Source organism: Oncorhynchus mykiss, chromosome 16 (genome assembly GCF_057628025.1).
Source record: "Oncorhynchus mykiss isolate SJ-2025 chromosome 16, ASM5762802v1, whole genome shotgun sequence".
Lineage (NCBI taxonomy): Eukaryota > Metazoa > Chordata > Actinopteri > Salmoniformes > Salmonidae > Oncorhynchus > Oncorhynchus mykiss.
In genome coordinates, this window is record NC_143037.1 from 11298502 (window position 1) to 11324958 (window position 26457).

General features: G+C 41.0%; 1 protein-coding gene across 1 annotated transcript in view; it reads right to left on the minus strand.

Moving 5' to 3' along the window:
- Positions 1-504: 504 nt before the first annotated feature.
- LOC110492826 (glutamate receptor ionotropic, NMDA 2C-like) overlaps positions 505-26457 on the minus strand; it is a 68167-nt gene continuing 42214 nt past the window's right edge. Inside the window, exons 9-16 of the mRNA XM_090201636.1 lie at positions 25960-26128; positions 25215-25368; positions 24417-24542; positions 22683-22912; positions 7396-7556; positions 6994-7181; positions 6537-6769; positions 505-2708 (exon numbers count right to left, since the gene is read on the minus strand). Of these exons, the coding sequence (XP_090057762.1) occupies positions 1083-2708; positions 6537-6769; positions 6994-7181; positions 7396-7556; positions 22683-22912; positions 24417-24542; positions 25215-25368; positions 25960-26128 (2887 nt within the window). The 3' untranslated portion in view covers positions 505-1082. The remainder of the gene's footprint in view (positions 2709-6536; positions 6770-6993; positions 7182-7395; positions 7557-22682; positions 22913-24416; positions 24543-25214; positions 25369-25959; positions 26129-26457) is intronic.

The following is a 26457-nucleotide window of genomic DNA, read 5'->3' on the forward strand; positions in this document are numbered from 1 at the left end:
CTCCCGGTCACGGCCGGTTGAGACACAGCCTGGAATCGAACCCCAGGCAGTAGTGACGCTGCAACACTGTGATGCAGTGCCTTAGACTGCTGCGTCACTCGGTTGGCCAGCTGTCTGTATTCCTTATAAACATACAGAGTGCGTTCATATGGACTGATCCTCCCTTATGCTTCTACAACATCTTTATTGCAATTCTTCTCCAGATACATTAATTGTACTCTTACTTATAGACATGCAGTAGCTTGGTTGCCATGGCCTTGTACACGGCAGTCAACAGTTTCAGCTATCGGGAATATTTGTTATTTCTAAGTGTATATGGTTGTGAGATTATATATTTTTTGCTTAGATGGAGAACTGAAGACTTGTTCCTCTCTTGTTCGGCTCAGTGGCTCGGAAACAACCCGGGCAAGGACTGACACACACACACACACACACACACACACACACAGCTCTCTGAGACGCATTTGTCCCAGACAGCAACACTATCGACTCTGTACACCGTGGTATTATATATGAATAATATATATTTATATATAAATATTATATATAGTATATCATAATATAATGCACAAAACACAGGAATATAATGTTTCAAAGCAGCAAGTAAAATTAACTTTCCATCCTCTCCAACACACTCTACAAAACGCCCCCATTTTACCCCCTTCCTATGTTCTCTATTTGTTTGCAGTAGGAACTCTGTACGCAGCATGCTAACTGTTTGGTGAAAGAGGACGTCACCGTGCCAGGCTGAGCTATCTGCAGAACGGTGTGTTCCACTACACATCCTTTCAGTTTCATGCTTATTCCAAAATTGCCACTTAACATTCAGTCAAACACTCTACGTTATCTCTTCAATAAGAAAGACGGAAGTTCAACTGTCCAACCTATCAAATTAATCCTAACCCTCAGCTTCCCTCCTTTACTGCACATATCCTTCTCGTACCTGATTCTGTGTATGAGAAGTATCCCACCCCCCTCTGAAACGGTCCCTGTGGATCACAAATCTTCAATGTGGAATTCCAACCGTATATTCTACAGTATACATTCCAGTCTATAAAGTATGTAGTGTTTGTCTGTCTCTCTCAGACCTCTGACTCCAGACTAGAGACTTTTCCCCAGGGCCGAGTCACACAGGGTCTGTCCTCAGACCTCAACCCTACCAAGCCCTCTCCTCTTTGGGGCTCTATGTCCGGATCCTGGGCCCCTCCATAGGCTCCATAGGCTCCATACAGACTGTCCTGGTACAACAACCCCCTCTGACTTCGACAGCCACCTCCACAGGCCAGGAGCTGGCATACAGGGTTGGGGATACGGTAGGTACCGGGGCTGGGGTGGTTGCTGGACGCCGGGGAATGGGTCTGGAGGTTGAGGGGGCTGTGGTATAGAGGCAGCCCAGGGTAGGAGGTTAGATAGTCGTTGTACTGTCTGCTGAGCAGGCTGGTGGTTCTCCGGACCACCCCCAGGCCTACCCCACCTCCCCCTCCCTGGCCCCCCAGCACGGCCTCCCTGTAGGTGGGCAGGTGGGTGGAGTGTGAGTGCCGCAGCTTCTTACGCGAGTTTCCTTTCCTCTGGTCCTGCCTTATATGAAGATAAGCATGTTGGCGGGGTGAGGCGGCAGGATAGCATAGGTTGTTCCGGAATGGGGTGGGGTTGTAGAGTTTAGTGGGAGTTTCTTGGTCGACCATGACGCGGGGAAATAAGTCTGGTAAAGCAGAATGTGATTGGCTATCGAGGGATGTAGGCGGAGTATCGTCCGGCTGGCGAATCTGCTCGCTGCCCCAGGTGGCTCGAAGGAAAGATGGCCGTCGGTGGCACCGCCGTCTGCCTGCTAGGACGAGCTCCTCCAGAGGAAGAGGCCAGGAGCCACCGCATCCCTCTTCCCCAGGACAGAGCACCGCTCCTGGGTACAGGGAGTCAGGCATGTGGGGCGAGACGTGGTTTTCCTGGAGGTGGTTGGCCCGGAGTTCAGCCAGGCACACCGTCTTCTCCTCCCTGCGCCACCTCCTCTGTCCTCCTCCTCTTCCTGTCTCCCCTGAGAGGAGGCTCTTGCTCCTCCTCTTCCTCTTGGAGGGCTCTGTGTGGGGGGGATGGGAGACAGCAGAGGGTGGGTGAGAGGAGAGGTAGATGTCTGGGAGCTGGAGCTCACTATAGGGGATGAAGGGAGAGCGGGGGTGGGAAAGGTGTTGGGGGTCCACATAGAGCCTACCTGTGGAGGGGTGAGGATAAGAAGAGAGGCGGTCCCCCCCAGCCAGGTCAAGGTGAGGGCAAATGAGACTAGAAACAGGAAGTGGTCTGTCGTAGAGAGAGGAAGTACGAGCCGGGAGCGTGTATCGTAGCGGTGTGGGTCTCGCCAGCCCCCTCTGCTGGTTCACAGATGTCGCTACACCCAGCGTGCAGTATTGTGGGCTGAGGGGGCGCTCGGGGGGCAGGTGTGTATTCTCTGTGACATAAGCGAACCCTCCCGGGACTGTTTCCGTGGTGCCTTGCTGCGGAATGTGGACTGGCAGGCTGCCGCCATGGCGTCCCCAGTGTTCTATGGTCTTGGAGGCGTGGTCCAGTGAGGTCTCGACTTGGGCGGAGTTAACCAGGTCCTTAGCAGTGCGTAGCATCTTGAGCATGTTAGCCTGGGCATAGTTAGCTGTCAGGTCTGGGTTGGCCAGGTTAGGGAGGTCTGGTTCCTCCACCCCGTTGAAGCAACTGTAGATACCCTGGGAGACGGAAGAGAGGGAGGGAGGGGAGAGGGAAAGGAGAGAGAGAGAGAGAGAGAGAGAGAGAGAGAGAGAGAGAGAGAGAGAGAGAGAGAGAGAGAGAGAGAGAGAGAGAATACATGATCTACTACATGTAAAATTCAGTAGAAGCCCTGTAGAGAGATCTAGCTCAAAAGTTAAACCTCACAAAGAAAGTCATTCGATTCAACAGATTTTGCCAGTTTGCACACACGCTGAACACACACGCTGAACACACACAGACTTGCTGAGCAAATAGTATCAAACTGCAAACAGAGAGCTGAGTCCCCTGACTGCACCGTTCACAGTCGACTGAAAAACTGACAAAGCCTAATTTAATTTGGCCCTCAGGGGCCCCCGTAGGGATTAACTATCAGATAGTAATTTAGCTGCTAATCTGATAAACCATGATACAGGTACAACGCTGCAATTACACACTGTTAGCAGAGCGTGCACACACACACGTGAGATTGCCTAGTCACTTTTACCCCTACCTACATGTACATATTACCTCAACTACCTTGTACCCCTGCACATTGACTTGCTACCGGTACTCCTTGTATTTGGCCTCGATATTGTTATTTATTGTGTTACTATTTCATATTTTGATTTGCTCATTTATTTAATGGTAAAAGTTTACACCGGTTGTACTAGGCGCATGTGAAACATAAAATCTGATTTCATGAATTGAGTTGAGTCCATAGACTTTAGGCTGGGAATGTTTTTCACATTCGTTCCCTCCTTCTGCCTCTCCTACAAACACGCACTTATCACATAGATTGGTTGTTGATTAACACTAATGTTGAGCTGGAATTAAAACCGTGGTTTGTGCTCATTAAAACTATTGTTCTGCAGATGATAATGTAGTCATAGGAATTATACGTGGGGTAAACAGCAATAAGAGCTCATATCAGGCGTTATGCATTCACCACACATCATTAACTCTTATACGAGTTGTGTTCTCTCTCTCGCTTTCTCTGTATCTCTGTATCTCTCTCTCTCTCTCTTCTCTCTTTCTCTCTCTGTATCTCTCTGTGTATCTCTCTCTTTCTCTCTCTGTATCGCTCTCTTTCTCTCTGTACCTCTCTCTCTCTCTCTCTGTATATCTCTCTTTCTCTCTCTCTCTCTCTATTTCTCTCTGTACCTCTCTCGTCTTTCTCTGTATCTCTCTCTCTCTTTCTCTCTCTCTTTCTTTCTCTCTCTCTCGCTGTACCTCTCTCTCGTCTTTCTCTGTATCTCTCTGTTTGTGCTCATTAAAACTATTGTTCTGCAGATGATAATGTAGTCATAGGAATTATACGTGGGGTAAACAGCAATAAGAGCTCATATCAGGCGTTATGCATTCACCACACATCATTAACTCTTATACGAGTTGTGTTCTCTCTCTCGCTTTCTCTGTATCTCTGTATCTCTCTCTCTCTCTCTCTCTTTCTTTCTCTCTATTTCTCTCTGTACCTCTCTCTCGTCTTTCTCTGTATCTCTCTCTCTCTCTTTCTCTCTCTCTTTCTTTCTCTCTCTCTCGCTGTACCTCTCTCTCGTCTTTCTCTGTATCTCTCTCTCTCTCTTTCTCTCTGTATCTCTCTCTCTCTCTCTCTCTCTCTCTCTCTCTCTCTTTCTCTCAGTACCTCTCCCTCTCTTTCTCTCTCTGTATCTCTCTCTGTATCTCTCTATTTCTCTCTCTTTCTCTCTCTTTCTCTCTCTTTCTCTCTGTACCTCTCCCTCTCTTTCTTTCTCTGTATCTCTCTCTGTATCTCTCTTTTTCTCTCTCTGTATCTCTCTCTTTCTCTCTCTTTCTCTCTCTTTCTCTCTGTACCTCTCTCTCTCTCTGTCTCTGTATCTCTCTCTTTCTCTCTCTGTATCTCTCTCTTTCTCTCTCTGTATCTCTCTTTCTCTCTCTGTATCTCTCTCTTTCTCTCTCTTTCTCTCTGTACCTCTCTCTCTCTCTGTATCTGTTTCTCTCTTTCTCTCTGTATCTTTCTCTCTCTCTTTCTCTCTCTGTACCTCGCTCTTTCTCTCTCTGTACTTCTCTCTTTCTCTCTCTGTATCTCTCTGTGTATCTCTCTCTTTCTCTCTCTGTATCGCTCTCTTTCTCTCTGTACCTCTCTCTCTCTCTCTCTGTATATCTTTCTTTCTCTCTCTCTCTCTCTATTTCTCTCTGTACCTCTCTCTCGTCTTTCTCTGTATCTCTCTCTCTCTCTCTTTCTCTCTCTCTTTCTTTCTCTCTCTCTCGCTGTACCTCTCTCTCGTCTTTCTCTGTATCTCTCTCTCTCTCTTTCTCTCTGTATCTCTCTCTCTCTCTCTCTCTCTCTCTCTCTCTCTCTCTCTTTCTCTCAGTACCTCTCCCTCTCTTTCTCTCTCTGTATCTCTCTCTGTATCTCTCTGTATCTCTCTCTTTCTCTCTCTTTCTCTCTCTTTCTCTCTCTTTCTCTCTGTACCTCTCCCTCTCTTTCTTTCTCTGTATCTCTCTCTGTATCTCTCTTTTTCTCTCTCTGTATCTCTCTCTTTCTCTCTCTTTCTCTCTATTTCTCTCTGTACCTCTCTCTCTCTCTGTCTCTCTCTCTTTCTCTCTCTGTATCTCTCTCTTTCTCTGTCTGTATCTCTCTTTCTCTCTCTGTATCTCTCTGTATCTCTCTCTTTCTCTCTGTACCTCTCTCTCTCTCTGTATATGTTTCTCTCTTTCTCTCTGTATCTTTCTCTCTCTGTTTCTCTCTCTGTATCTCTCTCTTTCTCTCTCTGTACCTCTCTCTTTCTCGCTCTGTTCCTCTCTATTTCTCTCTCTGTATCTCTCTCTGTATCTCTCTCTTTCTCTCTCTGTACCTCTCTCTTTCTCTCTCTGTACCTCTCTCTTTCTCTCTCTGTACCTCGCTCTTTCTCTCTCTGTACCTCTCTCTTTCTCTCTCTGTATCTCTCTGTGTATCTCTCTCTTTCTCTCTCTGTATCGCTCTCTTTCTCTCTGTACCTCTCTCTTTCTCTCTCTGTATATCTCTCTTTCTCTCTCTGTACCTCTATCTCGCTCTGTCTCTGTATATCTCTGTTTCTCTCTCTGTATCTCTCTCTTTCTCTCTCTCTTTCTCTCTCTGTATCTCTCACTTTCTCTCTCTCTTTCTCTGTATCTCTCTCTGTATCTCTCTTTCTCTCTCTGTATCTCTCTCTCTGTATCTCTCTTTCTCTCTCTGTATCTCTCTCTTTCTCTCTCTGTATATCTCTGTATCTCTCTCTTTCTCTCTCTGTATCTCTCTCTCTGTATCTTTCTCTGTATCTCTCTCTGTATGTCTCTCTGTATCACTCTCTTTCTCTCTCTCTTTCCCTCTCTGTATCTCTCTGTTTCTCTCTCTGTATCTCTCTCTGTACCTCTCTCTGTACCTCTCTCTTTCTCTCTCTTTCTCTCTCTTTCTCTCTCTTTCTCTCTCTGTATCGCTCTCTTTCTCTCTCTCTTTCTCTCTCTCTTTCTCTCTCTGTACCTCTCTCTTTCTCTCTCTGTTTCTCTCTTTCTCTCTCTTTCTCTTTCTGTACCTCTCTCTGTACCTCTCTCTGTACCTCTCTCTTTATCTCTCTTTCTCTCTCTGTTTCTCTCTCTGTATCGCGCTCTCTCTCTCTCTCTCTCTCTCTGTATCTCTCTCTCTCTCTCTGTATCTCTCTCTCTTTCTCTCTCTGTATCTCTCTCTTTCTCTCTCTGTACCTCTCTTTCTCTCTCTGTACCTCTCTCTCTCTGTAACTCTCTCTCTCTCTCTGTATCTCTCTATTTCTCTCTCTGTATCTCTCTCTCTCTGTATCTCTCTTTCTTTCTCTCTCTCTCTCTCTCTGTCTCACCCTGCTGATGGCGAGCAGGAAGTCCATCCTGGGAGATTTGTCTAGTTCCTTGTGAAGTTTCCAGTAGAGTAGATGTTCCCAGGAGAACACCAGCAGACTGAGCCCCATGGCCACCAGCAGCATGTAGAAGACCCCGGCCATGTTGTCTATGTCCAGCTTACTGCTCATCACCTCGTTCTTCTCATTCTGACAGATGCCTGACAGCCAGACCGTCTCCAAGCGCTGGGTGTCACCTGGGAGAGGAGAGGGACGCAGTCAGAATCACCTTGAGGAGTGACTCACCAGTGAATTACCACAGTCAGATTCAGGTGCATGGGGTTTCTTTCAAATTAGGCTCCTTTGGAATATGTGATTTATGACTTACAAATTGGTTGTTACCAGTGTGTGTGTGTGTGTGTGTGTGTGTGTGTGTGTGTGTGTGTGTGTGTGTGCGTGCGTGCGCATATGCATGACCCACCATCTCCCAGGAACTGCAATAAGGCCAGGTCAATTGGTCGTTTCCATCGAGAGTCTTTCTGCAGGGCGATACCATAGCCCGTTGTAGCAAACACCTTCCCAGAGCCAATAGTCACAAGCTTACAGCCCTCGTCCTTCCCTGCCATGTAGTTCAACACCGCAGCATCATAGATAAAAGCATCCAGCTTCCTGGATGAGACAGAGAAGAATCAGAATGTGTTGCAGTTTTAATAAACCAAATGGAACTCCTCCCAGTAAATAGGCCTGGATCAAACTATGGGGATCATAGACGGTATTGTATTCTGAGGGCGTTGGACTGGGGGTTAGGGTTTAGGGGTTAGGGGTTAGGGGTTAGGGGTGAGAGCTGGAGGAGAGGTATGGATTAAAGGAAGTGCGTTCTTACGCTGTCTTAAGGCTGTTGAGGGCATCCTCCACTCCTTTTTGGTTGTATTTGACCATGTGTGCGTGCATGTCGGGGTAGTTACTCCTGATGTTCCTCTCTGTGCTGCCGTTAGGGACCGTCCCAAACCGGAATGGAGGGTAGTGTTCCTGAGGCTTCTGGAACTGAGGAGAGGAGAGGAGGGGAGGGGAGAGGAGAGGAGAGGAGAGGAGAGGAGAGGAGAGGAGAGGAGAGGAGAGGAGAGGAGAGGAGAGGAGAGGAGAGGAGAGGAGAGGAGATTCAGCTCAGTGAGATCTAATTCAGAGCAGTTCTATTCATTTGAAACTGATTCAGTTAAAATCTCTTTCTATCAATTCACTTTCATTGGAATGAACGCCATTCTACCCTTTTCAATTTGATTAAATGTGATATCATTCAAGGCCCGTTCTATTTAAGTCATTTCAGTAGCCTTAGATTTAGTTCAGTCTAGTAGATGAACTCAGGGCCATTTGGAGTCGGTTCAAAGTTGAAATGACTCAGAGTGCAGGGTGGATGAAACCTTTGAAAGAACCACACAGAACGCAGATGCTCTCTCTGTGTGTGACTGCATGAACTTTAGTGTGTATAGGAAGGAGTTTATGAATATATTGTTAGTGGTCATATTGATCCATCAGCACTATAAACACTGGTTCAGACAGGACTATCTGCATAAGTATAACCAGTGGTTAATTAATACAGCCAGCATCACTGAGGGCCACGCTGCTTATTCTCAGCCTCTCTCTCTCTCTGTTTATTGGTTTCTCTCTTTCTGTATCTCTCTGTTTAATGGTTAATATCTCTGTGTCTCTCTGTTTAATGGTTAATCTCTCTGTATCTCTCTGTTAAATGGTTTATCTCTCTGTATCTATCTGTTTATTGGTTTCTCTCTCTGTATCTCTCTGTTTATTGGTTTATCTCGCTGTATCTCTCTGTTTATTGGTTTATCTCTCTGTATCTCTCTCTGTTTATTGGTTTATCTCTCTGTATCTCTCTCTGTTGATTGGTTTCTCTCTCTGTATCTCTCTCTGTTGATTGGTTTCTCTCTCTGTATCTCTCTGTTTATTGGTTTATCTCTCTCTGTATCTCTTTCAGTTTATTGGTTTCTCCTTGTATCTCTCTGTTTATCTGTTTCTCTCTCTGTATCTCTCTGTTTATTGGTTTCTCTCTCTGTATCTCTCTGTTTATTGGTTTATCTCTCTCTGTTCAACTGTTTCTCTCTCTCTCTCTGTTAAATGGTTTATCTCTCTGTATATCTCTGTTTATTGGTTTCTCTCTCTGTATCTCTCTGTTTATTGGTTTATCTCTCTGTATCTCTCTCTGTTGATTGGTTTCTCTCTCTGTATCTCTCTGTTTATTGGTTTATCTCTCTCTGTATCTCTCTCTGTTTAATGGTTTATCTCTCTGTATCTTTGTCTGTTTACTGGTTTCTGTCTCTGTATCTCTTTGTTTACTGGTTTCTCTCTCTGTATCTCTCTGTTTATTGGTTTCTCTCTCTGTATCTCTCTGTTAAATGGTTTTTCTCTCTGTATCTCTCCCTGTTTATTGGTTTCTCTCTCTGTATCTCTCTCTGTTTATTGGTTTATCTCTCTCTGTATCTCTCTGTTTATTGGTTCTCTCTCTGTTTATTGGTATATCTCTCTCTGTATCTATCTGTTTATTGGTTTCTCTCTCTGTATCTCTCTGTTTATTGATTTATCTCTCTCTTTATCTCTATGTTTATTGGTTTAACTCGCTGTATCGCTCTGTTTAATGGTTTATCTCTCTGTATCTCTCTGTTTATTGGTTTATCTCTCTCTGTATCTCTTTCAGTTTATTGGTTTCTCCTTGTATCTCTCTGTTTATCTGTTTCTCTCTCTGTATCTCTGTTTATTGGTTTCTCTCTCTGTATCTCTCTGTTTATTGGTTTCTGTCTGTGTATCTCTCTGTTTATTGGTAAAAATCACTGTGTCTCTCTGTTAAATGGTTTATCTCTCTGTATATCTCTGTTTATTGGTTTCTCTCTCTGTATCTCTCTGTTTATTGGTTTATCTCTCTGTATCGTTGTCTGTTTACTGGTTTCTCTCTCTGTATCTCTTTGTTTACTGGTTTCTCTCTCTGTATCTCTCTGTTTATTGGTTTCTCTCTCTGTATCTCTCTGTTTATTGGTTTCTCTCTCTGTATCTCTCTGTTAAATGGTTTTTCTCTCTGTATCTCTCTGTTTATTGGTTTATCTCTCTCTGTATCTCTCTGTTTATTGGTTCTCTCTCTGTTTATTGGTATATCTCTCTCTGTATCTATCTGTTTATTGGTTTCTCTCTCTGTATCGCTCTGTTTAATGGTTATTCTCTCTGTATCTCTCTGTTTATTGGTTTATCTCTCTCTGTATCTCTTTCAGTTTATTGGTTTCTCCTTGTATCTCTCTGTTTATCTGTTTCTCTCTCTGTATCTCTCTGTTTATTGGTTTCTCTCTCTGTATCTCTCTGTTTATTGGTTTATCTCGCTGTATCGCTGTGTTTAATGGTTTATCTCTCTGTATCTCTCTGTTTATTGGTTTATCTCTCTCTGTATCTCTTTCAGTTTATTGGTTTCTCCTTGTATCTCTCTGTTTATCTGTTTCTCTCTCTGTATCTCTGTTTATTGGTTTCTCTCTCTGTATCTCTCTGTTTATTGATGTATCTCTCTCTGTATCACTCTGTTTATTGGTTTCTCTCTCTGTATCTCTCTGTTTATTGGTTAAAATCACTGTGTCTCTCTGTTAAATGGTTTATCTCTCTGTATATCTCTGTTTATTGGTTTCTCTCTCTGTATCTCTCTGTTTATTGGTTTATCTCTCTGTATCTCTCTCTGTTTATTGGTTTCTCTCTCTGTATCTCTCTCTGTTTATTGGTTTCTCTCTGTATCTCTCTGTTTATTGGTTTATCTCTCGCTGTATCTCTCTGTTTAATGGTTTATCTCTCTGTATCTTTGTCTGTTTACTGGTTTCTCTCTGTGTATCTCTTTGTTTACTGGTTTCTCTCTCTGTATCTCTCTGTTTATTGGTTTCTCTCTCTGTATCTCTCTGTTAAATGGTTTTTCTCTCTGTATCTCTCCCTGTTTATTGGTTTCTCTCTCTGTATCTCTCTCTGTTTATTGGTTTATCTCTGTAGCTCTCTGTTTATTGGTTTATCTCTCTCTGTATCTCTCTGTTTATTGGTTCTCTCTCTGTTTATTGGTATATCTCTCTCTGTATCTCTCTGTTTACTGGTTTCTCTCTCTGTATCTCTCCGTTTATTGATTTATCTCTCTCTGTATCTCTCTGTTTATTGGTTTATCTCGCTGTATCGCTCTGTTTAATGGTTTATTTCTCTGTATCTCTCTGTTTATTGGTTTATCTCTCTCTGTATCTCTTTCAGTTTATTGGTTTCTCCTTGTATCTCTCTGTTTATCTGTTTCTCTCTCTGTATCTCTGTTTATTGGTTTCTCTCTCTGTATCTCTCTGTTTATTGATGTATCTCTCTCTGTATCTGTCTGTTTATTGTTTTCTCTCTCTGTATCTCTCCCTGTTTATTGGTTTCTCTCTCTGTATCTCTTTCAGTTTATTGGTTTCTCCTTGTATCTCTCTGTTTATCTGTTTCTCTCTCTGTATCTCTCTGTTTATTGGTTTCTCTCTCTGTATCTCTCTGTTTATTGGTTTATCTCGCTGTATCGCTGTGTTTAATGGTTTATCTCTCTGTATCTCTCTGTTTATTGGTTTATCTCTCTCTGTATCTCTTTCAGTTTATTGGTTTCTCCTTGTATCTCTCTGTTTATCTGTTTCTCTCTCTGTATCTCTGTTTATTGGTTTCTCTCTCTGTATCTCTCTGTTTATTGATGTATCTCTCTCTGTATCACTCTGTTTATTGGTTTCTCTCTCTGTATCTCTCTGTTTATTGGTTAAAATCACTGTGTCTCTCTGTTAAATGGTTTATCTCTCTGTATATCTCTGTTTATTGGTTTCTCTCTCTGTATCTCTCTGTTTATTGGTTTATCTCTCTGTATCTCTCTCTGTTTATTGGTTTCTCTCTCTGTATCTCTCTCTGTTTATTGGTTTCTCTCTGTATCTCTCTGTTTATTGGTTTATCTCTCGCTGTATCTCTCTGTTTAATGGTTTATCTCTCTGTATCTTTGTCTGTTTACTGGTTTCTCTCTGTGTATCTCTTTGTTTACTGGTTTCTCTCTCTGTATCTCTCTGTTTATTGGTTTCTCTCTCTGTATCTCTCTGTTAAATGGTTTTTCTCTCTGTATCTCTCCCTGTTTATTGGTTTCTCTCTCTGTATCTCTCTCTGTTTATTGGTTTATCTCTGTAGCTCTCTGTTTATTGGTTTATCTCTCTCTGTATCTCTCTGTTTATTGGTTCTCTCTCTGTTTATTGGTATATCTCTCTCTGTATCTCTCTGTTTACTGGTTTCTCTCTCTGTATCTCTCCGTTTATTGATTTATCTCTCTCTGTATCTCTCTGTTTATTGGTTTATCTCGCTGTATCGCTCTGTTTAATGGTTTATTTCTCTGTATCTCTCTGTTTATTGGTTTATCTCTCTCTGTATCTCTTTCAGTTTATTGGTTTCTCCTTGTATCTCTCTGTTTATCTGTTTCTCTCTCTGTATCTCTGTTTATTGGTTTCTCTCTCTGTATCTCTCTGTTTATTGATGTATCTCTCTCTGTATCTGTCTGTTTATTGTTTTCTCTCTCTGTATCTCTCCCTGTTTATTGGTTTCTCTCTCTGTATCTCTTTCAGTTTATTGGTTTCTCCTTGTATCTCTCTGTTTATCTGTTTCTCTCTCTGTATCTCTCTGTTTATTGGTTTCTCTCTCTGTATCTCTCTGTTTATTGGTTTATCTCGCTGTATCGCTGTGTTTAATGGTTTATCTCTCTGTATCTCTCTGTTTATTGGTTTATCTCTCTCTGTATCTCTTTCAGTTTATTGGTTTCTCCTTGTATCTCTCTGTTTATCTGTTTCTCTCTCTGTATCTCTGTTTATTGGTTTCTCTCTCTGTATCTCTCTGTTTATTGATGTATCTCTCTCTGTATCACTCTGTTTATTGGTTTCTCTCTCTGTATCTCTCTGTTTATTGGTTAAAATCACTGTGTCTCTCTGTTAAATGGTTTATCTCTCTGTATATCTCTGTTTATTGGTTTCTCTCTCTGTATCTCTCTGTTTATTGGTTTATCTCTCTGTATCTCTCTCTGTTTATTGGTTTCTCTCTCTGTATCTCTCTCTGTTTATTGGTTTCTCTCTGTATCTCTCTGTTTATTGGTTTATCTCTCGCTGTATCTCTCTGTTTAATGGTTTATCTCTCTGTATCTTTGTCTGTTTACTGGTTTCTCTCTGTGTATCTCTTTGTTTACTGGTTTCTCTCTCTGTATCTCTCTGTTTATTGGTTTCTCTCTCTGTATCTCTCTGTTAAATGGTTTTTCTCTCTGTATCTCTCCCTGTTTATTGGTTTCTCTCTCTGTATCTCTCTCTGTTTATTGGTTTATCTCTGTAGCTCTCTGTTTATTGGTTTATCTCTCTCTGTATCTCTCTGTTTATTGGTTCTCTCTCTGTTTATTGGTATATCTCTCTCTGTATCTCTCTGTTTACTGGTTTCTCTCTCTGTATCTCTCCGTTTATTGATTTATCTCTCTCTGTATCTCTCTGTTTATTGGTTTATCTCGCTGTATCGCTCTGTTTAATGGTTTATTTCTCTGTATCTCTCTGTTTATTGGTTTATCTCTCTCTGTATCTCTTTCAGTTTATTGGTTTCTCCTTGTATCTCTCTGTTTATCTGTTTCTCTCTCTGTATCTCTGTTTATTGGTTTCTCTCTCTGTATCTCTCTGTTTATTGATGTATCTCTCTCTGTATCTGTCTGTTTATTGTTTTCTCTCTCTGTATCTCTCCCTTTTTATTGGTTTCTCTCTCTGTATCTCTCTGTTTATTGGTTTATCTCTCTCTGTATCTCTCTCTGTTCAACTGTTTCTCTCTCTCTCTCTGTTTATTGGTTTCTCTCTCTCTGTATCTCTCCCTGTTTATTGGTTTCTCTCTCTGTATCTCTCTGTTTATTGGTTTATCTCTCTGTATCTCTCTCTGTTTATTGGTTTCTCTCTCTGTATCTCTCTGTTTATTGATGTATCTCTCTCTGTATCTCTCTGTTAAATGGTTTTTCTCTCTGTATCTCTCTGTTTATTGGTTTATCTCTCTCTGTATCTCTCTGTTTATTGGTTCTCTCTCTGTTTATTGGTATATCTCTCTCTGTATCTATCTGTTTATTGGTTTCTCTCTCTGTATCGCTCTGTTTAATGGTTATTCTCTCTGTATCTCTCTGTTTATTGGTTTATCTCTCTCTGTATCTCTTTCAGTTTATTGGTTTCTCCTTGTATCTCTCTGTTTATCTGTTTCTCTCTCTGTATCTCTCTGTTTATTGGTTTCTCTCTCTGTATCTCTCTGTTTATTGGTTTATCTCGCTGTATCGCTGTGTTTAATGGTTTATCTCTCTGTATCTCTCTGTTTATTGGTTTATCTCTCTCTGTATCTCTTTCAGTTTATTGGTTTCTCCTTGTATCTCTCTGTTTATCTGTTTCTCTCTCTGTATCTCTGTTTATTGGTTTCTCTCTCTGTATCTCTCTGTTTATTGATGTATCTCTCTCTGTATCACTCTGTTTATTGGTTTCTCTCTCTGTATCTCTCTGTTTATTGGTTAAAATCACTGTGTCTCTCTGTTAAATGGTTTATCTCTCTGTATATCTCTGTTTATTGGTTTCTCTCTCTGTATCTCTCTGTTTATTGGTTTATCTCTCTGTATCTCTCTCTGTTTATTGGTTTCTCTCTCTGTATCTCTCTCTGTTTATTGGTTTCTCTCTGTATCTCTCTGTTTATTGGTTTATCTCTCGCTGTATCTCTCTGTTTAATGGTTTATCTCTCTGTATCTTTGTCTGTTTACTGGTTTCTCTCTGTGTATCTCTTTGTTTACTGGTTTCTCTCTCTGTATCTCTCTGTTTATTGGTTTCTCTCTCTGTATCTCTCTGTTAAATGGTTTTTCTCTCTGTATCTCTCCCTGTTTATTGGTTTCTCTCTCTGTATCTCTCTCTGTTTATTGGTTTATCTCTGTAGCTCTCTGTTTATTGGTTTATCTCTCTCTGTATCTCTCTGTTTATTGGTTCTCTCTCTGTTTATTGGTATATCTCTCTCTGTATCTCTCTGTTTACTGGTTTCTCTCTCTGTATCTCTCCGTTTATTGATTTATCTCTCTCTGTATCTCTCTGTTTATTGGTTTATCTCGCTGTATCGCTCTGTTTAATGGTTTATTTCTCTGTATCTCTCTGTTTATTGGTTTATCTCTCTCTGTATCTCTTTCAGTTTATTGGTTTCTCCTTGTATCTCTCTGTTTATCTGTTTCTCTCTCTGTATCTCTGTTTATTGGTTTCTCTCTCTGTATCTCTCTGTTTATTGATGTATCTCTCTCTGTATCTGTCTGTTTATTGTTTTCTCTCTCTGTATCTCTCCCTGTTTATTGGTTTCTCTCTCTGTATCTCTCTGTTTATTGGTTTATCTCTCTCTGTATCTCTCTCTGTTCAACTGTTTCTCTCTCTCTCTCTGTTTATTGGTTTCTCTCTCTCTGTATCTCTCCCTGTTTATTGGTTTCTCTCTCTGTATCTCTCTGTTTATTGGTTTATCTCTCTGTATCTCTCTCTGTTTATTGGTTTCTCTCTCTGTATCTCTCTGTTTATTGATGTATCTCTCTCTGTATCTGTCTGTTTATTGTTTTCTCTCTCTGTATCTCTCCCTGTTTATTGGTTTCTCTCTCTGTATCTCTCTGTTTATTGGTTTATCTCTCTCTGTATCTCTCTCTGTTCAACTGTTTCTCTCTCTCTCTCTGTTTATTGGTTTCTCTCTCTCTGTATCTCTCCCTGTTTATTGGTTTCTCTCTCTGTATCTCTCTGTTTATTGGTTTATCTCTCTGTATCTCTCTCTGTTTATTGGTTTATCTCTCTGTATCTCTCTCTGTTTATTGGTTTCTCTCTGTATCTCTCTGTTTATTGGTTTATCTCTCTCTGTATCTCTCTGTTTAATGGTTTATCTCTCTGTATCTTTGTCTGTTTACTGGTTTCTCTCTCTGTATCTCTTTGTTTACTGGTTTCTCTCTCTGTATCTCTCTGTTTATTGGTTTATCTCTCTGTATCTCTCTCTGTTTATTGGTTTCTCTCTCTGTATCTCTCTGTTTATTGATGTATCTCTCTCTGTATCTGTCTGTTTATTGTTTTCTCTCTCTGTATCTCTCCCTGTTTATTGGTTTCTCTCTCTGTATCTTTGTCTGTTTACTGGTTTCTCTCTCTGTATCTCTTTGTTTACTGGTTTCTCTCTCTGTATCTCTCTGTTAAATGATTTTTCTCTCTGTATCTCTCCCTGTTTATTGGTTTCTCTCTCTGTATCTCTCTCTGTTTATTGGTTTATCTCTGTATCTCTTTGTTTATTGGTTCTCTCTCTGTTTATTGGTATATCTCTATATGTATCTATCTGTTTATTGGTTTCTCTCTCTGTATCTCTCTGTTTATTGATTTATCTCTCTCTGTATCTCTCTGTTTGTTGGTTTATCTCGCTGTATCGCTGTGTTTAATGGTTTATCTCTCTGTATCTCTCTGTTTATTGGTTTATCTCTCTCTGTATCTCTTTCAGTTTATTGGTTTCTCCTTGTATCTCTCTGTTTATCTGTTTCTCTCTCTGTATCTCTGTTTATTGGTTTCTCTCTCTGTATCTCTCTGTTTATTGATGTATCTCTCTCTGTATCACTCTGTTTATTGGTTTCTCTCTCTGTATCTCTCTGTTTATTGGTTAAAATCACTGTGTCTCTCTGTTAAATGGTTTATCTCTCTGTATATCTCTGTTTATTGGTTTCTCTCTCTGTATCTCTCTGTTTATTGGTTTATCTCTCTGTATCTCTCTCTGTTTATTGGTTTCTCTCTCTGTATCTCTCTCTGTTTATTGGTTTCTCTCTGTATCTCTCTGTTTATTGGTTTATCTCTCGCTGTATCTCTCTGTTTAATGGTTTATCTCTCTGTATCTTTGTCTGTTTACTGGTTTCTCTCTGTGTATCTCTTTGTTTACTGGTTTCTCTCTCTGTATCTCTCTGTTTATTGGTTTCTCTCTCTGTATCTCTCTGTTAAATGGTTTTTCTCTCTGTATCTCTCCCTGTTTATTGGTTTCTCTCTCTGTATCTCTCTCTGTTTATTGGTTTATCTCTGTAGCTCTCTGTTTATTGGTTTATCTCTCTCTGTATCTCTCTGTTTATTGGTTCTCTCTCTGTTTATTGGTATATCTCTCTCTGTATCTCTCTGTTTACTGGTTTCTCTCTCTGTATCTCTCCGTTTATTGATTTATCTCTCTCTGTATCTCTCTGTTTATTGGTTTATCTTGCTGTATCGCTCTGTTTAATGGTTTATTTCTCTGTATCTCTCTGTTTATTGGTTTATCTCTCTCTGTATCTCTTTCAGTTTATTGGTTTCTCCTTGTATCTCTCTGTTTATCTGTTTCTCTCTCTGTATCTCTGTTTATTGGTTTCTCTCTCTGTATCTCTCTGTTTATTGATGTATCTCTCTCTGTATCTGTCTGTTTATTGTTTTCTCTCTCTGTATCTCTCCCTGTTTATTGGTTTCTCTCTCTGTATCTCTCTGTTTATTGGTTTATCTCTCTCTGTATCTCTCTCTGTTCAACTGTTTCTCTCTCTCTCTCTGTTTATTGGTTTCTCTCTCTCTGTATCTCTCCCTGTTTATTGGTTTCTCTCTCTGTATCTCTCTGTTTATTGGTTTATCTCTCTGTATCTCTCTCTGTTTATTGGTTTCTCTCTCTGTATCTCTCTGTTTATTGATGTATCTCTCTCTGTATCTGTCTGTTTATTGTTTTCTCTCTCTGTATCTCTCCCTGTTTATTGGTTTCTCTCTCTGTATCTCTCTGTTTATTGGTTTATCTCTCTCTGTATCTCTCTCTGTTCAACTGTTTCTCTCTCTCTCTCTGTTTATTGGTTTCTCTCTCTCTGTATCTCTCCCTGTTTATTGGTTTCTCTCTCTCTGTATCTCTCTGTTTATTGGTTTATCTCTCTGTATCTCTCTCTGTTTATTGGTTTATCTCTCTGTATCTCTCTCTGTTTATTGGTTTCTCTCTGTATCTCTCTGTTTATTGGTTTATCTCTCTCTGTATCTCTCTGTTTAATGGTTTATCTCTCTGTATCTTTGTCTGTTTACTGGTTTCTCTCTCTGTATCTCTTTGTTTACTGGTTTCTCTCTCTGTATCTCTCTGTTTATTGGTTTATCTCTCTGTATCTCTCTGTTAAATGGTTTTTCTCTCTGTATCTCTCCCTGTTTATTGGTTTCTCTCTCTGTATCTCTATCTGTTTATTGGTTTATCTCTGTATCTCTCTGTTTACTGGTTTCTCTCTCTGTATCTCTCTGTTTACTGGTTTCTCTCTCTGTATCTCCCTGTTTACTGGTTTCTCTCTCTCTCGCTCTCTGTTTATCTGTTTCTCTCTCTGTTCAACAATTTCTCTCTCTCTCCCTGTTTAGTGGTTTATCTCTCTGAATCTCTCTGTTAAATGGTTAATCTCTCTGTATCTCTCTGTTTATCTGTTTCTCTTTATCTCTCTCTCTCGCTCTCTCTGTTTATCTCTCTGTTCAACTTTCTCTCTCTCTCCCTGTTGAATGGTTTCTCTCTCTGTATCTCTCTGTTTAATGCTTTATCTCTCTGTATCTCTCTGTTAAATGGTTTATCTCTCTGTATATCTCTGTTTATTGGTTTATCTCTCTCTGTATCTCTCTGTTTATTGGTTTATCTCTCTCTGTATCTCTCTGTTTAATGGTCTATCTCTCTGTATCTCTGTCTGTTTACTGGTTTATCTCTCCCTGTATCTCTGTTGAATGGCTTCTCTCTCTGTTTATTGGTTTCTCTCTCTGTATCTCTCTGTTGAATGGTTTCTCTCTCTGTATCTCTCTCTGTTTAATGGTTATCTCTCTGTCTCTCTCTGTTTATCTGTTTCTCTCTCTGTATCTCTGTTTATTGGTTTCTCTCTGTATCTCTCTGTTAAATGGTTTATCTCTCTCTGTATCTCTGTTGAATGGCTTCTCTCTCTGTTTATTGGTTTCTCTCTCTGTATCTCTCTGTTGAATGGTTTCTCTCTCTGTATCTCTCTCTGTTTAATGGTTATCTCTCTGTCTCGCTCTGTTTATCTGTTTCTCTCTCTGTATCTCTGTTTATTGATTTATCTCTCTCTGTATCTCTCTGTTTATTGGTTTATCTTGCTGTATCTCTCTGTTTATTGGTTTCTCTCTGTATATCTCTGTTTATTGGTTTATCTCTCCCTGTATCTCTGTTGAATGGCTTCTCTCTCTGTTTATTGGTTTCTCTCTCTGTATCTCTCTGTTGAATGGTTTCTCTCTCTGTATCTCTCTCTGTTTAATGGTTATCTCTCTGTCTCTCTCTGTTTATCTGTTTCTCTCTCTGTATCTCTGTTTATTGGTTTATCTTGCTGTATCTCTCTGTTTAATGGTATCTCTCTCTGTATTTCTCTGTTTTTGGTTTATCGCTCTGTATCTCTCTGTTTATTGGTATCTCTCTGTATCTTTGTCTGTTTACTGGTTTCTCTCTCTGTATCTCTCTGTTTATTGGTTTATCTCTCTGTATCTCTCTCTCTGTGTTTAATGGTTTATCTCTCTGTATCTCTGTAGTTATTGGTTTATCTCTCTGTGTTACTCTCCCTGTTTATTTGTTTCGGTCTCTGTATCTCTCTATTGAATCGTTTCTCTCTCTGTATCTCTCTGTTTAATGCTTTATCTCTCTGTATCTCTCTGTTAAATGGTTTATCTCTCTGTATATCTATGTTTATTGGTTTATCTCTCTCTGTATCTCTCCCTGTTTATTGGTTTCTCTCTCTGTATCTCTCTCTGTTTATTGGTTTCTCTCTGTATCTCTCTGTTTATTGGTTTATCTCTCTCTGTATCTCTCTGTTTAATGGTCTATCTCTCTGTATCTCTGTCTGTTTACTGGTTTCTCTCTCTATCTCTCTGTTTATTGGTTTATCTCTCTGTATCTCTCTATTTATTGGTTTATCTCTCTCTGTATCTCTCTGTTGAATGGTTTCTCTCTCTGTTTATTGGTTTCTCTCTCTGTATCTCTCTGTTGAATGGTTTCTCTCTCTGTATCTCTCTCTGTTTAATGGTTATCTCTCTCTGTATCTCTATGTTTATTTGTTTATCTCTCTCTGTACCTCTCTGTTTATCTGTTTCTCTCTCTGTATCTCTGTTTATTGCTTTCTCTCTGTATCTCTGTTTATTGGTTTCTCTCTGTATCTCTCTGTTTATTGGTTTATCTCTCTCTGTATCTCTCTGTTTATTGGTTTATCTTGCTGTATCTCTCTGTTTAATGTTTTTTTCTCTATCTCTCTGTTTATTGGTTTCTCTCTCTGTATCTCTCTGTTTAATGGTTTCTCTCTCTGTATTTCTCTGTTTTTGGTTTATCGCTCTGTATCTCTCTGTTTATTGGTATCTCTCTGTATCTTTGTCTGTTTAATTGGTTTCTCTCTCTGTATCTCTCTGTTTATTGGTTTATCTCTCTGTATCTCTCTCTCTCTGTTTAATGGTTTATCTCGCTCTGTATCTCTCTGTTTATTGGTTTATCTTGCTGTATCTCTCTGTTTAATGTTTTTTTCTCTGTATCTCTCTGTTTATTGGTTTCTCTCTCTGTATCTCTCTGTTGAATGGTTTCTCTCTCTGTATCTCTCTGTTTATTGGTTTATCTCTCTGTATCTCTCTGTTTATTGGTTATCTCTCTGTATCACTCTGTTTATTGGTTTATCTCTCTGTATCTCTCTGTTTATTGGTTTATCTCGCAGTATCTCTCTGTTTAATGGTTATCTCTCTGTATCTCTCTGTTTATTGATTTATCTCTCTCTGTTTCTCTCTGTTTATTGGTTTATCTCTCTGTATCTCACTGTTTATTGGTTTATCTCGCTGTATCTCTCTGTTTAATGGTTCTCTCTGTATCTCTGTTTATTGATTTATCTCTCTCTGTATCTCTCTGTTTATTGGTTTATCTCGCTGTATCGCTCTGTTTATTGATTTATCTCTCTCTGTATCTCTCTGTTGAATGGTTTCTCTCTCTGTATCTCTCTCTGTTTATTGGTTTATCTCTCTGTATCGCTCTGTTTATTGGTTTAACTCTCTGTATTTCTCTGTTTATTGGTTTATCTCTCTGTATCTCTCTGTTTCATGGTTATCTCTCTGTATCTCTCTGTTTATTGGTTTATCTCTCTCTGTATCTCTCTGTTTATTGGTATCTCTCTGTATCTTTGTCTGTTTATTGGTTTCTCTCTCTGTATCTCTCTCTGTTCATTGGTTTATCTCTCTGTATCTCTCACTCTCTGTTTAATGGTTTACCTCTCTGTATCTCTCTGTTTAATGGTTTCTCTCTCTGTATCTCTCTGTTGAATGGTTTATCTCTCTGTATCTCTCTCTGTTTATTGGTTTATCTCGCTGTATCGCTCTGTTTAATGGTTTATCTCTCTGTATCTCTCTGTTTATTGGTTTTCTCTCTCTGTATCTCTCTGTTTATTGGTTTCTCTCTCTGTATCTCTGTTTATTGGTTTATCTCTCTCTGTATCTCTCTCTGTTAATTGGGTTCCCTCTCTGTATCTCTCTGTTTTTGGTTTATCGCTCTGTATCTCTCTGTTTATTGGTATCTCTCTGTATCTTTGTCTGTTTACTGGTTTCTCTCTATTTATCTGTTTATCTCTCTGTATCTCTCTGTTTAATGGTTTATCTCTCTGCATCGCTCTAGTTATTGGTTTATCTCTCAGTTTCTCTCTGTCTAATGGTTTATCTCTCTGTATCTCTCTGTTTAATGGTTTATCTCTCTGTATCTCTCTGTCTAATGGTTTATCTCTCTCTGTGTCTCTCTCTGTTTATTTGTCACGCCTTTTCTTTATTATTGTGGTTAGGCCAGGGTGTGACATGGGTGATTATGTGTTTGTCTTGTCTAGGGGTTTTTGTAGATTGATGGGGTTTTGTTCAGTGTAGTATTCTAGGTTAGTCTATGGTTGCCTAGAGTTGTTCTCAATCAGAGGCTGGTGTTTATCGTTGTCTCTGATTGGGAACCATATTTAGGTAGCCATATTCTTTGGGTATTTCGTGGGTGATTGTTCCTGTCTCTGTGTTTTGCACCAGTTAGGACTGTTTCGGGTTTTCCACGGTTTCTTATTTTGTAGATTGTTCACGTTTTCATCGTTCATTAAAGATGTTTATAAATAACCACGCTGCATTTTGGTCCTCCTCTCCTTCCCAGGAAGAAAACCATTACATTATTGGATCATCTCTCTGTTTGTTGGTTTCTCTTTCTGTATCTCTCTGTTTATCTCTGTCTCTTTGTTTTTGTCACGTGCTCCTTCTCCAGCCTTTAGGTCACCAGGCTGCTCGTTATGGCGCACACCTGTCACCATCGTTACTCGCATCAGCGTATTATGACACTCACTTGGACTCCATCACCTCCTTGATTACCTTTCCTATATGTCACTCCCTTTGGTTCCTTCTCCAGGTGTAATTGTTTCAGTTTCATGGGTTGTGCGTTGGTTGTGTTTCTTGTTTTGTATTATGTTTTGTTTAAAGACGAAATCACTCGCTTTCTGAACTTGCTTCCCGACTCTCAGCGCACATCATTACAGTTGATCTGTTCCTGTGTTTCTCTCTGTTTCTCGCTCTCTGGATCTCTAAAACAAAATGTGTCGCTTGTCATTTTCGTCTGTGATTATGCTTAGGAATAGCGAGCTGAATGAAGAATGTGTGTGGTTGTCACGCCCTGACCTTAGAGATCCTTATTTATTCTCTGGTTGGTTAGGTCAGGGTGGGAGAATCTGTTTTCTATTTCTTTGTTGTTTTTGCCAAGTGTGGTTCCCAATCAGAGGCGGCTGTCTATCGTTGTCTCTGATTGGGGATCATATATAAGTTGTCATTTTCGTTTGGGTTTTGTGGGGTGTTTTCCGTTTATCTGTGCCTGACGGAACTGTTCGCTTTCGTTTTTGTATTCGTTATTTTTGTTTGAGTGATTCTTGACAATAAAGAACATGAACACTTTCCACGCTTGGCTTTGGCCCACTCTACCTTACAACGACGAGCGTTACAGTGGTGTATGTGGTGTGTGTCTGTGTTCACATATGTGAGCTATTGAATGACAGGGATGATCTTTGACAAGATGAGCTACAAGAGAACAGTTATCAGGATAGATGGATTGGTGGACGACTCGGGGATTGATTAACTGTCCTACCTTCTTGTCAGACAGTCCAGACACAGTGTCTATGTACTGCTCCTGGATCATGAAGGCAGCCAGGTTGGCGGTGTAGGAGGCTAGGAAGATGACCGCGAAGAAGGCCCACACCAGCACCATGATCTTACTGGTGGTTCCTTTAGGGTTCTCGATGGGGACTGAGTTATTGAACACGATGCCCCAAAGCAACCACACTGACTTCCCTATGGTGAAGGTAGGACCTCCTGCCGCTGGGGGGGGGGGGGGGGGTTTGGTTAATATACTCATTGTATCATAACAGTATCATTAGCAGATGTACAATATACGTCCAAGTTATTGATGTGTGTAATGAAAAATATGTCCATGTTGATGTGTGTAAGGAAACATATGTTCATGTTATTGATGTGTGTAATGAAACATACATCCATTTTCCTATACTGTTGATGGCTGTATCATGCATTTCCAATTAGCTTGTTTGTACAGCCCCTTACTAGACCTAATAGAATTTTGACCTTTTCATCTCTCTATCACGTTTCCATTCATAGGTTGTTCCCCATCCCATCATTCAACCCAGCAGCAGCACTGAACACAGCATCATTAACAATCCTCTCAGCATTAGACTAGTCACTGAAGGGTTTGCCGTTAGACTGCCTCTAGCTGTGTGTCGTGTTGGGTAACACAGTGTTAGCCGCTAGCCTGCCTCTAGTTGTGTAACACGGTGTTAGCCACTAGCCTGCCTCTAGTTGTGTTGGGTAACACAGTGTTAGCTGCAAGTCTGCCTCTAGCTGTGTGTCGTGTTGTGTAACACAATGTTAGCTACTAGCCTGCCTCTAGTTGTGTGTTGTGTAACACAGTGTTAGCCATTAGCTTTCCCCTGGTTCTGTTGTGTTGGGTAACACAATGTTAGCTGCTAGTCTGCCTCTAGTTGTGTGTCCTGTTGTGTAACACAGTGTTAGCCACTAGCCTGCCTCTAGTTGTGTAACACAGTGTTAGCCACTAGCCTGCCTCTTGTGTTGTGTAACACAGTGTTAGCTGCTAGCCTGCCTCTAGCTGTCTGTCGTATTGGGGAACACAGACTCAGCCCATTCATCTTTGCCAGCTTGGAGAAGCCAAATCCATCTCCATCAGATTAGCCTAGCGACAAACACTAATTAAACCAGGAAGTGACCTTTCAGACCGCGAGACGAGAGCGGGCTCTGGCAGCTCGGCATGCTGGGATTGATTAGCCGTCTTTGTTGAGTGCAGTGCTATACCCCACTCTCCCAGGAACTCTCGGGTCTGGCATTCTGTGTCAATACCTGCCTAAAACCACTTGGCACCTCCTAGCTTCTGTTTCTAGCATGTCAGAGTTTTTTGTGTAGTAGGACACAGCCGTTTCCCATACTAATGTAGCCGATAAACAACTCTCACTTTCCTGTGTTTGTGTGAATAAGCAGTTTTATTATTATTATAATTATTTATTATTTTAGGGGGTAGATCAGCTTTAATATCGCAGATAGATTGTAGCTTCCATCAATGTAATTGTCTGCATCATTTCCAATCCCCCATATATATTTTGTGTAAATATGTATATAAAATATGCTTTTAAAATATATTTCCTTTTCTTATTTTCACCTAACCCTACCACCCCTCTCATACACTTCCCTGTGTTTGGGTGAATAAGCAGGGTTAATTACCAGCTGAGTTTCAACCCAAGTCTCCTGTGTGAGCCCTCGGCGCTACAGCCAGGGTAGCAGCAGCTGTGCCACAACTCACCTTTAGCGCTGACCAAGCTGCGGTTGTAGCCGACAGGACTGAAGTACTCGAACACGAATACAGTCACAGCTACCACGGTCAGGCACATTACAAACATCATAACCCACACCGCTGGGCTATAGGGCTCTGGGAGAGAGGAGGAGAGACAAGGAGGAGGGAGAGAGAGGGCGGGAGGGAGGGATATTTCTTTTTAGGTCTTTTGGACTGGCCAAATATGGCTAATAATGTCACCAGGTATAGTATCTACAGAAGACTTAAAGACAGTCATTGGATTGTTCATCCATTGCTTTGGTTGTCGTATAAGCTTGTCTACTGCCAGGCTCAAACAAAGCAATGATACATACTGAGCAGCTCAGGGAGAGAAAAGGCAGAGATAAAAATGACTCATTTTAACATGGGAAAATATCCTCCAACTTGTTTTCATTTTGATTTGGTTGTTTCAGGGTTTATGTATGATGTAGTTGTATCTGCAGGATAAATCGAAAGTTACCTAAAACGGAAACAGACCACTGAGACAGAACCCAGTAAAGTAGGCCAAACACAAACACACACACACACAAACACACAAACATGCACTGAGCGTTGCCATGGGAGCTAGCTGTCATGCTGCTTCCGTGAGGAGAGGCATCATGGCCGGCAATCCAGGTAAATCACTGTTTGACACAGACCTAGAATCAGACTATACTCCCAATATTATAATGTTAACTATTGGAGTACTAACACTAAACTTACCTCAGATCAAATGATATTTACATTATATAAAGACAATCAATCAATGAATCAATCCAACTATCTCACCGAGGAAGGCGGAGGGGGAGACAGTCCCATTGCTACGGGCAACCATGACGCTGATGCCGGTCTCGACGAATGGCACGGAGAAGTCGATGATCTCAGAACGCTCCTCATTTATGGTGAGAGAACCTATGGCCATGTCTGCTTTCCTGTAGAACACCTGGGAGAGAGGGAGGAGAGGGGGAGGAATCAGACGGGGGGGGGGGGGGCAGGGTGATACATCATACAACTTAAAACATGATCTACTGTGCTTCATCCCTCTGTCAATGTAAGAATTGCACATTATAGCATTTTTTTCTCTCTCTTGCATTACCTCAACATGTATCAAATGGCATTGAGCCTCTGGGCATGGGGATGCAGGCGGGGATGATGTCATGAGGAACACCTGTTCAGGCGTACGCCTTTAGGATGTGTTTGATGTGTCTTCAGCACCATATGAACATGTTGTCACACACCATTAACCCAAGATACAATCAACCATCAAAGAGATGCTGTACACCTACCTACCCAGTCTACCTCTGACCACTGCCTCTCTCCTGGTCCCAACAAACACACAGCACAGATTTAGGAGTAGAAGCTCTGGAGCTGTTCACAGGGGAAGTTCATTTATCTTCCAATTGTTATCTTCCTGCCTGGGATTTCAACCAGCAACCTTCCAGCTGCTGGTCCCGCCTCTCTAGCCTCTAGCCACCGCCTCTGTGTTGTAAAGTCCTACATTACTGGGAGAGTTTGGTGCTGGAGTTCCTCTCACCTCTCCGATCATGCCGTTCCAGATGCCACTGATCATCTTTCCATGTTTCCCGTTAGTGACCAGGTAGAGGTCGTAGGAGAACTTGATGGTGCGAGACAGTTTCTTCAGAATGTCGATGCAGAACCCCTTACAGCACAGCTTGGTGTAGGGCTCCGAGTGACCCACAATACTGTAGGGAGAGGAGGAACACACAGACACACACACACTGAACAGAACGTATGTCACGAACAGTAAGTTTTAGGAGAAAGAAGAGCAACTCCTAATTGACCTGATAGGTCCTCTAATTGACCTGATAGGTCCTCTAATTGACCTGTTAAACAGCAGTAGCTCTGTGAGACCTATGAGATCAATAAGCTAAACAGCATCAGAGCAGAGCAGAGGAGGGAGGAGTGTGGTCTGTACTAACGACTGGGAATCAAGGACCTGGTCTGCAGACAGGAAAGACAACAGGAAATCGGTATCCCTGAGACACTCACTCACTCACACACGCACACACAC